A 14,647-nucleotide genomic window follows, 5' to 3' on the forward strand; every position below is an offset into this window, starting at 1 on the left:
ACGACTCTAAAAGCCCCCACCTTTACTCTCTGCCTCATCTTCCTTTCCATTCAACCATCAGTCTCTTCTCAGCATACCCATTAACACTCCTTTTTTCCCCTTTTCTATTTCCCCTCATTTTGTTCCTCTGTTTCTGCAATACCCACCAGAGAGAAACAATGGAAGAAAACTCCGGACCCAACGATCTCACAACTCCTCTTCTCCCCACAATCTCTCTCAACACCGAACTCATATTAGACATAGAACCCATCAACAATGATTCATCTCTCTCAAACCCTTTCGCATTCCTCGGCGCTGGACCCTTCTCTCTCCCTCGCCCATCTCCGATCGATCCTTTTCGTAATGATACACCATATGTTGAGGGGGTTTATGAGTTGTTGAAGATCTTGGTTTGTGTTCCTATTGCCGTTCTTCGGCTTGTCATATTTGGTTTATCTCTTTTGGTGGGGTTTGTTGCCACCAAATTCGCGCTTTTGGGTTGGAAGGATAGGACAAATCCCATGCCCAAATGGAGGTGTAGGATCATGTGGGTAACCCGGATTTGTACTCGATGCATATTGTTTTGCTTTGGGTAAGGATTTTCCTTTTTAAATTCAGCCTCTAGTCATCCTTTGTGTGAAAAAAAAAAAAAAAAAAAAAACAGTTTTGAGAACAGTTTATCAGACATGAGATAGATATTGACTGTGGGCATTGATAATTGTGTGTAATAATTGTTTGTTGTATATGGGTATTTTATCAATGTATTGTATGATAATTGTTTGTTGCATATGGATATTTTATAATTGTATTGTTAGTTATTGAGCTCTCTTAGTCCTTTTTAGTTATGAAACTTGTGTTAGGGTTTTTTGATTGTTTTCTTAAAAGTTGTAAATTGTTTATGTTTGGTCATGTGATCCAAATTGAATGTCCTATCGGTCGCGCTTTCCTTTTAATCTAATCCATCACCATTCAAATAAAAAATGTCATCTAAGTGAATATCATGACGAGTTCTAGCTTTTTTTCTTTCTTTGGCGTTGAGGAATTCATGATTTCCTTTTATCTTGCACAAAATACCTTACTGTTATATTTGTTTTCTGTGCAATTTCTCATCTCTCTCACTCTCTAAAAAGATTATGTTGGATTTAAGAAGTTTGGTGACCTTAGACATTATCTTTTCATGATATTCAAACAATAAAGATTTAAACTAATTTTCTTGAGTCCATTTTTCTTCTTGCTTCAGTTATCATTGGATAAAGCGTGTAGGAAGGCCAGCTTCAAGGGAGATCGCTCCTATAATTGTATCTAATCATGTATCATATATTGAACCTATTTTCTTTTTCTACGAGCTATTCCCGACCATTGTTGCTTCTGAGTCACACGATGCCATACCTTTTGTTGGAACCATTATTAGAGCAATGCAGGTAATTTTGAAGCTTAACTTGTATTTTTTCTTTAAATTAGTTGGTACAGTTTGCATAAGTTTATTTAGATTATCAGTTGTGCTATCTAGCCTTCCCTCTGTATCTGTAAATCTGCCACGTATATGTGGTGATGGGGCCGTTCATCTGTCCAATGATCCCCAAATTGCACGCACCAGCGCTGTCAATTAAGGTGGGAAGACTCAGGACTTGGACTTGACTGTCCTAAATATTTACTCTTGGAAGTCGACTAGTGATTCGAATGAGTTAAGATTTTTGTTTCTGATTTCTTTCTTCAAATAATTGATAAATATGAAAAGTTACATACAAAAAAGAAAAGTTCATTATAAAAGGGAATATAAAAAGAAAATATCTGATCAATGAAGAGCTGAAATGGCCCTTATTAGCTGTTATAGCCTCATAATGGCAGGCAATTTGACCCATTTGTCTGCATTAAGATAAACAAAAAAATAAGAAAGAGAGGATGCAAGAAACAAAATTTAAAAATGAAAATAAAAACGGAAAGATCTGCCTCATATTATAGGGTCCATAGCAGCAAGTCCCACAATGATTGACTACAAACCTTTTGATTGCATGAAGGAAAAATGAAAGCAAGGTGAACTTAGGCACATGTCAGAGCGTGAGAGGGTTTGTTGTTAGTGAGGGAAGACTGTAGACAATGGCTCCTTTTTTTTTTTCAAGAAAAAGAATGATCTTGATCTATAAATAATGGGTTCTGCAAGAAGGAAAAAGGTTAAAAAAATGCACCTTCAATTTTTTGTTGTTGCTAGAGCTATCATTTGTTGGAGCCTTATATGATGCAAAAACTTTATGCAGTGAAATCCACCATGTACAAGAACTATTTCTAGACAAAATAAAGAAGCCTTTGTATGTAACGAACTATATTACTGTAATTAGTTTGTATTCATATTGGTGGCTTTTTTATATCATGCCGACTTGCTTGAGTCATTAGCCAACTAGGCTAATTTAGCCAAATCTTCTTCTTCTTTTTTTTAACAAATTAAAGAAATTTCGACTCTGCTGAGTTTCTTGGACGATATGAGTTAGCCTGGTATGAGTTAGCCTAGTTGTTCCAAAAATCAAACAAGTCACCACTTTCTTTATGTAAGAATGAGTGACACCACTTTTTTACTTGGTTTGTTGCGAGGAAAGGTTGACTTAGATGAGTCATGAATCGGCTTGGCAACTTTTTCGAACCATGCCGTTGATGCCTTGGTGAATCAAGGATGCCAACTTTTTTATCACCCTTTTGCAAATGGATACTGTCAACATTCAATAGGTGAGCCATAAAAGCCCCTCTATTGCTAGAGTCTTGATCTAGAAGTAAAGGGTTTGGTCTATGTAAGAAACAGATGAGAGAATACAACAAATGCACCTTTCATTTTTCCTTTTTTGTTGGAGCTCTAGTGGTTGGAGCATTAAATGTTGCAAAACCTTAACTCTTTCTCTTTGTAGAAAAACATAAAGAAATGTTTTAATAGAAAGAAGAAATATGGCTATAGGTAACTTTAATTGCTTTTGATGGGTTTTGACTGAGTGGTTTGCTTGTGTCATAAGCCAACTAGGCTAATTTGGGTCAAGCTCTTTTTTATTTAACAAATGAAAGTGTTTACTCGGCCAAGTTTCTTTGAGTTGTGCAATTCATCTAGACATTACAAAAATCAAACTCTTCAAGATTTTTTTTATCCATAACTATTCATTCACCAAGTCATTCCAAAAATCAAACTATTCAAGATTTTTTTTGATCCATAACTATTCAAGACTTGTGTTTATGTAAGAATGAGTGACACTGATTTTTGACTTGGTTTAGTATGAAAATATTGGTTTATGCGAGTCATGGGTCTTGTCAACATTCATCATCCATTTTGATCTGGTTTAGTGTGAAAATGTTGGCTTACACGAGTCATGAGTTTTCTTATCAACTTTTCTGACATTGTTGTTGATGCCTTGGTTAATGAAAAAATGCCATCCCCTTGATCCTCACAAGTGGCTGTAGTCGACATTCAAGAGGAAAACCCTAAAAAGCCTCTTTTTGATTGAAGGGTAGAACTTCTTTGTCGTCGTGGTGCCGATGAGGCTGAGTTGGTGGAGTGGTCATTGGCCACATCATGGCTTCAATCACCATATGTTCCACATGTGTGGTGGGATGGGTACTTCAAAAACGATTAGGGGACGAGGCTATTTAACTTTTACTGTAGAGTATAAAAAAATGAAAATTATGTACTTGATTTTTTAATGATGAATCTAGATTATAAAATACTAGAAATTATGTAATTAGTTTTTTTTATGATGAATCTAGCTTTTTAATCATGTTTTTATTCTTTGTGATATTGTTTCATAGGTTATTTATGTTAATAGGTTCTCAGCACCTTCAAGGAAGCATGCCGTTAGTGAAATAAAGGTAGAAAGTCTTTACATCTTAAATGAATTATTCCATGCATTTAAATATTTTTATTCTTCATCTTATATTTTTTTTTGTTGACTATGGAAGGCATATTTTATACTGAATTTATCTTTTGACATTTGAATTTTCCAATCTAAGATATTGTGTGTTATTCTGTGTGTTTTTTATTGGACTGATGGATTTGATACTCAAATCTGTGTTTACTATTGGTTTGGTACTTACATCTACTGTCATCTTATGTTGCTTGATGAAATGTTTTTTCTGATGAAATTGTGTAAATTTTCGGTTGAAAATTTACATGGTTCGGCAGTGTGCCTATGTCCACGGGAGAAGAGTTTCACTATTTTGACTTAGGGTTACAAAACTCTTCTTCCCTGCCAAGAAATTCTAATGAAAACCTTACCACCCGTAACCATAATATGTGGCTTATATATCAATGCCACTCAACTCAACTCAACTCAACTCAACTCAACAAAGCCTTTTTCCCAAACTAGTTGGGGTCGGCTAAATGAATCCTTTAGAAAAATTTCATGAAGAAGGTGAAAGGAATCTACCCGACTCTAATCCTAGCTCTAGTTGGGTTCGTCTACGTGGATCATTTTTTCCATTCTATCCTATCCAAGGTCATGTTCTCTGTTATGTCCCTAGCTATCAAGCATTTCCTCAATGGCACTACATCAAGAAAATTACTGAAATACTTTTTAGGTTAGGCTAATTGTTGTGACAGTTGCCACTACATCTGTTCATTTTGTTATAGCTTGACTCGCGAGTGCGTCACGCAAATTAGTTCGTCAAGGTGCTGTATAATGCCAGAATACAAGTAATTTGCACAACAGGTGGGGGGTGGTTCTCTAGTCCTGATGGACGGACCATTTTGGCCTATGCAACTTCTGGTGAAGCAAGTGATGCGGTGGAAGCTGAAGTCAAAACGGTTTTGAATGGATTTAAACTAATGTCGCATTTAAACCCCTCCATACTTTTGATTGAGGGCGATTCCATCCACCCCATTTGTTGGCTGAAGGGGAATTGCCCCCTCCATGAAGACTCTTTGCAACTACACTTGTACTCTAGACAATTGGGAAATTTTGCCTTTAATGTTTTTGGATTGTACTTTAATCAAAGTTTTACATTTATGTCTACCTTTTTACTTAGCTTTTCAGGCCTTTGACAATAGTGTTTTACTCACTTCGTAAAAAGAAACAAAAAATTATTTTCTTAAAAAGTTAATCATTTTTACTCACCTTGTTGATGCATCATATTGCTACCATGAGTGTAATTCTAAAGATTCTCTGTTTCTGTTCGTAAATGCTTCCTAGCAATGTGATGACTCGACAAAGTTATTTGTTCCTTAATTGTCTTCTTGTTTTATTTGTATCTAGCTAATAGCTACAGTACGTAATCCCTAATCCCTTTTCCTGATAGTATCACTATATGCTTACCTTACTATCATGGATATTATCAATATGAAACTCTACTTAAAGAAATAAGCAATACCATCAAGAAACTATTGCAATGAATATATATATATATATATAAAGGATTGTACGCTCGAGTGTACCAAGCTTCTGGTTAGCTCGAGCGCCCAATCACATGTGGGCCCACTTTGTTAGGATGATCCAAAGCATTCATTTGAAAGGCCCTTACATAGATGGGGTGTGTACCAATAATCAACTCCATAGGATCATCCTAACCCATCCGTTTGTGGAGGTCAAAATGGACAGACACTGTTTGTCCACAAATCTGCCCATTTTTGCCCTCCACTTTTGGAGGGGTTAGGATGATTCAATGGAGCTGATTTTTGGTACACACCCTATCTATGATAGGGCATTGCAAATGAATGCTTTGGATCAACACAAAAAATATGGGACCCATGTGATTGGGCACTCGAGCGTACCATAAGCTTGGTACGCTCGAGCGTACAATCCTTTTCCTCATATATATATATATATGGATGTTCATTTCATTAATGTAAATTCAAAAGAATAAGTTTTTCCCATTTATAAGCTATTTGATACAGAAATGTGCTTTCAAGGATCTGAATGCAGAGAAAAGCTTCATGCGATAGATTTCCTCAAGTTCTATTGTTTCCCGAGGGTACCACGACTAACGGCAGGGTCCTTATCTCGTTCCAACTTGGTGCATTCATTCCTGGTTTTCCAATCCAGCCTGTGGTTGTTCGCTATCCCCATGTCCACTTTGATCAATCTTGGTTGGACTCTTAACTTATTTGGAACAACCTTTCTTTCAATAATGTTTCAAACATTATCTCTAAAGCTTGGGTTCATTTGATGTTATTTATCTAGGGGGCATATTTCTTTGGTGAGGCTCATGTTCAGAATGTTCACCCAATTTCACAATTTCATGGAGGTACATCTGCTCCTGCAGTTTAATAGTTTTTTGTTCATATTTAGCTCATTGCTTTAAAATGTTTTAGTATGATGTATGAATTTGGAAGTCTGGACTCTGAATTTGCTTGGTCTGAGGACCTAAACAGAATTGTCATGTGTTGACATTAAACAGTCCAAAACGTAGCTAGTATTTGATAATTTATCATTAACTTTAAAGAAATCTTAATTGGACAGGTTGAGCCCATGATAGAAGGCTTTCTTTGATCTCGTGGAACAGTCTGTTCCCTTTTATGAACTCTAGACTCTAAAGAAATTATAAATTTGGTAGAAGGCCTCCAATCATGTTGTGATTTTATTTTGACAATGGAATGAGTCTAGATGTTGTTTTCCAAAATAAGCTCAAGAGCCACATTTGGTGAAGTGCAGTAATTAACAATAAATATTGAACATGACATGAAGAATTAATTTTTACAATAAATAAAACACTATATCAGAGAGCTCTTTTTATAACTGTTACTTTCATATGAAGATCCTCTTAGTGATTCCAACGTGGCGTAGACCAAGTTGTGTTGGCAATGGGTCTCACATGCTGACAGTGTCTCAGGAACTATTCTGTGGATTACCGAGAGTTGACCCGTCAAAAATGTTGTTCTTTCTTTCAAGGGTGTGATATCTTTCTGAGGATAGTGGAGTTAATCCATGGGGATCATGGACTTTATTATGGGAATGGTGCAGGTCCTGTTTTTCCTCATATGCAAGGAAGCCATTGCCATTGTAATAGCATGGCTAATTGTGGTGTTAGCTGTCCCAATATCTTGGACCAGTTAATTTCAGGAACACAGAGCAAAACACTCATTACCAGCACAGGTTAACTAAGTGATGGATCTTAAGAAATGAGATTGGGTCTGGAATGTTCATGCAGTATTTCCATGGGGTATCGAATAAGTTTTTGAGGTGGAATATTCAGGCAGTATTTCCATGGGGCTATCGAATAAGGTTTTGAGGTTGAAAACCTCGATACTTGTTTGGCTAGCAAGGTTTCAATATCTCAGTGGATAGCAGGATTATTTCTCCAAGATCTTGGATTTCGTTTTGTGATTGGGGGAGGATCAAAATGTCCACACCTAAAAGCAAACCAATAGGATGAATAGCTTGGCTACTTGGTGTGGCCGCCCTATTTTTTTTTTCCTCTAGATTTTGCCTCTTTCTTGAGGAGGAAGGTTGGATTGTATTATATTTCCTCTTTTGCTTTGTAAATTTCAAATGTGGGACAAGGAATGTAAAACAAAGGGAAAGCAACCGAATTTACTTAATTTGAAAACTAAATACTAAAAGCTACCTAAAAAAATTATTAATTTCTATTAACTATTTACTTTTTAGTATATTTGCCAAAACCTACACCAAAGTCCAAATCAACCAAAATACATTGAAGATGTTAAGTGTTGGTTTTCAGACAATGGCAGACAGTCTTACTCGTCATGTATATATATGAGTAAAGGGTTCCTGCGCCCGAGCGCAGATAGCTTATCTGCGCTCGAGTGCAGGAAACAAGGGTGGGGCCACATTGTTGAGGTGATCCTACACATTCATTTGAAAGGCCCCATCATGGATGGGGTGTGTACCAAAAATCAGCTTCATTGGATCATCATAGGTGTCCATTTGTGGGGGTGAAAATGGACAGATACTGTTTGTCCACTAATCTACCCACCTCACAAATGGACACCCTAAGATGATTCAATGGAGCTGATTTTTGTGGACACCCTATCCATGAAAGGGCCTTCCAAATGAATGCTTTGGATCCCCCCAACAATGTGGGCCCACCCCTGTTTTTGCACTCGAGCGCAGAAACCCTTTTCTCATATATAATAGTTACTAGTTTAATCAAGCACAAAAACCACCGTAGTACATGTGGCACATGTTTGGCATATGGGACCCACACTACTTGATAGAGCCCACCATGGATGGTCATTGGCCCAAAGATCCCACTCATTGGTGAACTGCATGCTTCTTAAGATATCTTTAACTGCCAGCTGGTAATTACTTTTGTTGCTGATGCTAGAGTTTTAATATTTGCATGTTCTAAGAATGTATGTACTCTGCTTTGCAAAAAAAGAAAAAAAAAAGAATGTATGTACTCTTTGTTTATCAGATTTTGGGTGTTATTAATATGCATGCATATTTTTTAATGTTAATATAATACTAATTTCTCTTTGGATACACCAAAGCTCGACTTCTTTGGTAGTGTTACTTATAAGAATTTGCAAAATGTATCTCACCCCTTTTTTCCCTCACGGGCCCACTATACACATTTCACTTGTGCGTCAATTGGAGCTGTTGATATGGTGAGCCCTGCTAGAAGGTTCCGTGATGATCTTAACCATTGATAAAGAGGTGGCCTTTAGAGTTTTTTCCCGCCGAATACTGCAATTAAATTTGCAGGCCATTAATGAGTTCTTAGGATTATCAATTTCCAATGGGACCTGTGAGCAAAATATGGACCAAGGGGTGCAAAGGTTTATAGTAGTGATTGAAAATTCAGGGTATATTATCTTGTTAATGTTTGATCTGGAAGCAAAATTTTCAATCTTTATGATGTTAAATTATTGGTCTTTAAACTAGAACGATCTTTATAAACATAGGTATACACCACAAAAAACAGCTTCTGATTTTTTCCCTCAAGGGTGGGACTATCTTCACAAAAGCATACATATATACATAAATATATGTAATAATTTCTGTGCCTCATTTCATTATGTCGGGTTCTGTGGGCCAATTATGGATGTTTTAGTAAAGGGAACTTATTCAGGACTTAACAGGTGGAATACCTTCCTATCGTTGCCCCTCTGGAGAACAAAAAGGAAAATGCTATTCACTTTGCTGAACGGGTGAGTCTATATGCATTTCTTCTTATTTGAATCATATAACATGCAATTAAAATGCATTTCATGGCATGTTAATCAGACATCACATGCAAGCCAACTTTTTCTGCTTTTCTAATCTTGAAATAGTTATCATGATCAACTTATACTATCTCTGGATCTAGAACAATCAAGGAAATAAGTGTTTAAAAATGCGGAAGCGGGTCAAAATGCGGCCAAGAAAAATCCTTGTCGACTCGGCGCGAACGTGGCCAAGAATGCGGTTGATGCGGTCATAACCCAGGAGACTCAACGGAGTTTTTATTGACTCTGTCGGACAAAATGTGGAACGCGGCGGCAAACACGGAACTCGGCCAAGGGAAATAGGAGTTGTCTCTGGGGAGTCCACGACGACGCAGGGGAGTTTTAAAACTACAGGAAATATAGTTTGAGCTTTGAAATGGGGTTCGGTGCTCAGAAGCAAGTGTTCAAGTGGGACTGCAAGCAGTCCTATATGTTTGGGCTTCGGAGCGCATAGGAGTGTGTCTGCATATACATGTATAAAAAGTGCATTTTAATACTGATGTAACATTAGTCATTTGGTCTCTTTTAATTTTCAAGAATATATTGATATATTTCAGATGCTCGAATGACATTTTGGATCTATGCCAGTTAGGTGATGCATACGTGTTTTATCATATCATGATCTAGTTAAATGTTTTTCTCCTCAATTTCACAATTAATTGTTATTTTCATGGTTTGTTTCTTCTTCTTCCTTTTCTTTTTGTCCTGGCCTTGTTCTCATCTCTGGTGAAAGTCATATGTTCTTATACTATCTGGAGAATTGGTTGCACATTTATTTATGAATTTCCGTTGTTTGCAGTATCTATATTATTCTATAAAGTGAAGCACTCTCCTATTTTTAGGGGCAAATAAAAAATTGAACCTAAATTCTGATTTACATTAGTGGTGTGACTGTAGTCCCACGACCACAACTCATCACATTTCCACTCTCCCTTCTTGAAAAAAATATATCAGTTTTACACATCTCCTCTCCCATGTCTGAGAAATAACAAACACCTCTCCCCCACTACTCTTCCAAAATATTATTTTGAAAAATTCAAAAGGAATTCAGAGATTTGTGAAGAACTTGTACAAAAAAATGTATTCTGTTCTAATATTTTTTAATCATTTCCCATTCATCTTTCTGATTCGTGATGAAACTTATATATATATATATATATATATATATATATATATATATATATATATATATATATATATATATATATAGAGAGAGAGAGAGAGAGAGAGAGAGAGAGAGAGAGAGAGAGAGAGAGAGAGAGAGAGAGAGAGAGAGAGAACGGTTTCTACACACATGTGTAGATAAGTTCTCTACACACTAGCTTAAAATACAGTGAAGGCCCACATTGTTTGGGTGATCCAAACCATTCATTTGATTGGCCCTCACATAGATAGGGTGTCCACAAAAAATCAGCTCCATAGGATCATCCTAACCCTTCTAACTGTGGAGGCAAAAAATGGACAAATTTGTGAAGGTTTTTACACGTCCATTTTACCTCCACAAATCGTAGGGTTGGGATGATCCTATGGAGCTGCTTTTTTATGGACACCCTATCTTTATGAGGGCCAATCAAATGAATGGTTTGGATCACCCAAACAATATGCCCTCCACTGTATTTTAAGCTAGTGTGCAGATAACTTGTCTACACGTGTGTAGAAACCGTTTTCTCATATATATATATATATATATTTGACGTATGGGTTCGGGGAAGGGATCCCCCGAATATTGGTTATCCGTTGTTAAACAATGGTATCTAACAAAGATTTGAAATCTTTCCAATGATACTTACCAAAAAAATTATTTTGTTCTAGAAGGATTTGGAATCGTTCCTCAATGATCTTGTTGAATGGTATACAATTAATTTTTTTTTTTCATCTTTAAATTATCTTATTATTATGCATAGTGGTTTACTATCTTAATGCTGATGTTATGGAGGAAATAATTAACAAACCAAATTTACATTGCCAAGTATGAATGGTTACTCTGGCTTCTAACTTGGTCAGGCAAGAGCTAAATTGGTATTAATCAAAGTTCTTAATGTGCCATTTGATGAAATATTAAAGTAGAAGGTATCTTTTAAAGTTGCATAGTTAACTACTATTAATATCTTACTTCTTCTTCTGTGATGTAGACTTCGTAGCCCTAAATTTAACTATTCTAGAGGAAAATATACTCATACTCGTTAAGCAGTGTAGATTTGTAAGTATATAAGTTCATATTGCCACGATCTACTTTGCAGACTAGGCATGCCATCGCAAGTTCACTTAATGTTATACAGACATCTCATTCCTATGGGGACTTATTGCTTCTCACAAGAGCTTCAGAAATGAGACAGGTGAGAACTTCTTAAATATATTATGGCCTTTTCATCTTTGCTGTTGAAAACCTTATTTTCAGTTGTTTCTTATACTTATTCTATTAGAAGGCACAGTATTTTAGTACTGGCTGCCATCCAGTTATGCGCCAGAATTTTGGACCAAGTGGGCCCTAGAATGATAAAATTACCCCAAAAGATGATGCAATGTCAACATCCTGCCTATCAAAACCAGCCCAGTCTTTTAACCATGCTACTCTGGCCAGCAGTTGATCTCTGAAGACGTACTTAAAATGTTTGCTAATCAATTCTCATACAATCCGAAGCATCTACATATCACCTAAACACTGTATGGTTTTTTATGACTTTCCTATTCATAAAAGAACAACTTCACAATGATGAGAAAGGAGGCTGTGTGTAGTTTTTTCTACAATTTTTCTGTTCAAAAAATCGAATCCGTGGTAGATTTCTACTCTATTTTTTGAATTTCTTTAAGGTTTTGATCTATGGTTGTAATCAACCCATATCTGATTTGTTTCACTTCAAGTTTTATCTTTGGGATCTTTATTCTGCCAAAAGTTAGTTCTAAATTATGTTGTGGATATTTGAAATCTACATTACCCATTGACTCTTTTCGTATTTTAATATAATGTTTATCATAATTTGATATTAGTGCATCAATAGTAGATTTGTTCTTCATCATTTGATACCAGAGTATTAATCATAGATTTGTGCTACATTATTTGATCTGAGAGCCAAGATGCCTCCTAAAAAGGCCTCTTGTCCTTATTTTAGTGAAGATGTGCAAGAAAACAAGAATCTTGAAGAGATTAGGATATCAATTCAATAACAAGGAAAGTCGATTCGACAACAAGGAGAGAATGATGGAGATTGGAGAGATAAAGGAGACGTGGGAGTGGTTGGCACAACTCAACACCGTTCTCACTCAAATTTTGTGCAACCAAGCGACACCACATACTCTAGATCCGCAACAAATGATAATACTTGATTGTGTGCTAGGGATAGAAGATGAAGTATCCTATCAGGATTTGACTAAAGAATCATATGAGGTAGAAGTTTCCTTTAATGCCACGATCACCAGAATTTGTAGTGAGAAAAGTGTGTCCGGGAAATCCCATCGAAAGAAATTGTGTCATGAAAATTGACATATGATCAACCGATATTGGAGTGGATCGATCAACAGAGGTATGATAAATCGACGGACGAGAAGCTCAATCCATTAGATGAGATTAGTATTGAAGTTCCACTCTTCATTCATACAATCTTGGAGGAGTTTATTTATATAATTCCCAATGTTGTGCCACTACGGTTACCACCAGATTATTCTCTTTCTAAATATCTTATTTGAGAAAGTGACAACATCCTTGGGTTCATAGATCGTTGCCATGTTATTTTCTGTGACGGGCAAATATCTTTGGAAGGGCGACTTGTACTTGAGGTTGAGTTCTTTTCAAGAGAGGGTGACTTATGCAGTACAAGTTCTTAGCATTGTTTCGATCACTTGAAGGATAATGATCGCAACCCAGATTATTATCTAAATTCTGACTCAGGATTGGAGTCAAAGCATGAGTCAAAGAGGGGTGGAAAAGCAGTGGATTTCCACCAATTCTCCCTCAGTGTGGCATCGCTTTACATGCTATTTACTGGATCTCCCAACATTTTTTTTTTAATAACTCAGCTTCAAAATCATTGCGGTGATGATAATAGTCATAATTTGTTTCTGCTTTACGTAGTAATATATGGGTTTGCCGTTTATTATCGTTAATACTTAATAGTGAATATTCATCCTTGATTTCTGGTATGTATAGTTACATCCAGAGTTTCATATGTGAAAATTAACTTTTCTTCTGTAATTTTATTTTCATATGTTATTCTTATTATTGTTTGCAGGACAAGGCCGCAGCATATATGGTGGAAATGGCTTGGGCAGAAAGTGTGAGTCTTCATGTGTGAATACCTTTGAATCTAAATGTTTTCTTATATTATGTTCAAAGCATCAGAATTGGGACATGACGACAGATTAATGTGTGGTAGAAAGATTAGGTGGGGAAGTGTCAATTATTGATAGCCACTCTTCTTTCATGTAGGAATTGAAGTGTTGTGTGTCTGTCTATATATATATATATATATGAGAAAAGTGAAGCTACACACTCGTGTAGCTAACTTAGCTACACCGCCGGCTTAAATACAGTGGGCCAACATTGTTTGGGTGATCCAAACCATTCATTTGATAGGCCATCACATTGATAGGGTGTGCCCAAAAAATCAGCTCCATAGGATCATCCCAACCCTTCAAACTGTGGAGGCAAAAATGGACAGATTTGTGAAGGTTTTTACCTGTCCATTTTTGCCTCCACAAATCGTAGGGTTGGGATGATCCTACGGAGCTGATTTTTTGGTCACACCCTATCTATGTGAGGACCCATCAAATGAATGGTTTGCATCACCCAAACAATGTGGGGCCCACTGTATTTTAAGCCGGCGGTGTAGCTAAGTTAGCTACACGAGTGTGTAGCTACACTTTTCTCTCTCTCTCTCTCTCTTTATATATATATATATAGCTACACTTTTCTCACTCTCTCTCTCTCTCTCTATATATATATATATATATATATATATATATATATATATATATAGAGAGAGAGAGAGAGAGAGAGAGAGAGAGAGAGAGAGAGAGAGAGGTCTTGTATTGTTTTCATAAATGCCTCTATCATGAAATATGAACGATTAATATAGATGTTACTATTTAGCATTTTGTAAAATATGAAATAAAAGAGTAAAACCTGAATATTTGTTTCCTCAAGTTGAGGTTCTTATATGATGCATGTGCTTATTTTTCCAAAGAACAATTATCGAGTAGAAGTACAAGTGGGGACCACATGTTCAATGATCCGGCCAACCAATAGCCCCTGATCAAGACGCCAGCCAATGGTTCTCAGGAGGGATGCCGTGGAAACATACCTTACAAGGCTTTTATCGAACATTTTCCTTGACTAAGTGGTTGGGTTGCGTCCCTGCTGGCACTGGATAATATGAACTGGTCTCCCCGCCCCCGCCCCCTCCCCTTTTCACCACTTTTTATTAGGGAAGTTTCTTCTCAAAAATACATTTTTTGAATAAACATAATTTTAGGCCCGAGGCATGAGAGTCGACTCACTGCCAAGGCTGGCTCTCTCCCTATATCATGCTCATTATCACA

General features: G+C 36.5%; 1 protein-coding gene across 1 annotated transcript in view; it reads left to right on the top strand.

Moving 5' to 3' along the window:
* The window catches only part of LOC143880386 (calcineurin B subunit-like protein), a 24,537-nt gene continuing 9,890 nt past the window's right edge, over positions 1-14,647 (top strand). The window contains exons 1-8 of the mRNA XM_077383331.1: positions 1-571; positions 1,220-1,400; positions 3,760-3,819; positions 5,868-6,031; positions 6,126-6,189; positions 8,987-9,055; positions 11,353-11,448; positions 13,339-13,383. Of these exons, the coding sequence (XP_077239446.1) occupies positions 159-571; positions 1,220-1,400; positions 3,760-3,819; positions 5,868-6,031; positions 6,126-6,189; positions 8,987-9,055; positions 11,353-11,448; positions 13,339-13,383 (1,092 nt within the window). The 5' untranslated portion in view covers positions 1-158. The remainder of the gene's footprint in view (positions 572-1,219; positions 1,401-3,759; positions 3,820-5,867; positions 6,032-6,125; positions 6,190-8,986; positions 9,056-11,352; positions 11,449-13,338; positions 13,384-14,647) is intronic.

Source organism: Tasmannia lanceolata, unplaced genomic scaffold (genome assembly GCF_043159265.1).
Source record: "Tasmannia lanceolata isolate RefF3 unplaced genomic scaffold, GAP_Taslan_0.1 ptg000002l, whole genome shotgun sequence".
Lineage (NCBI taxonomy): Eukaryota > Viridiplantae > Streptophyta > Magnoliopsida > Canellales > Winteraceae > Tasmannia > Tasmannia lanceolata.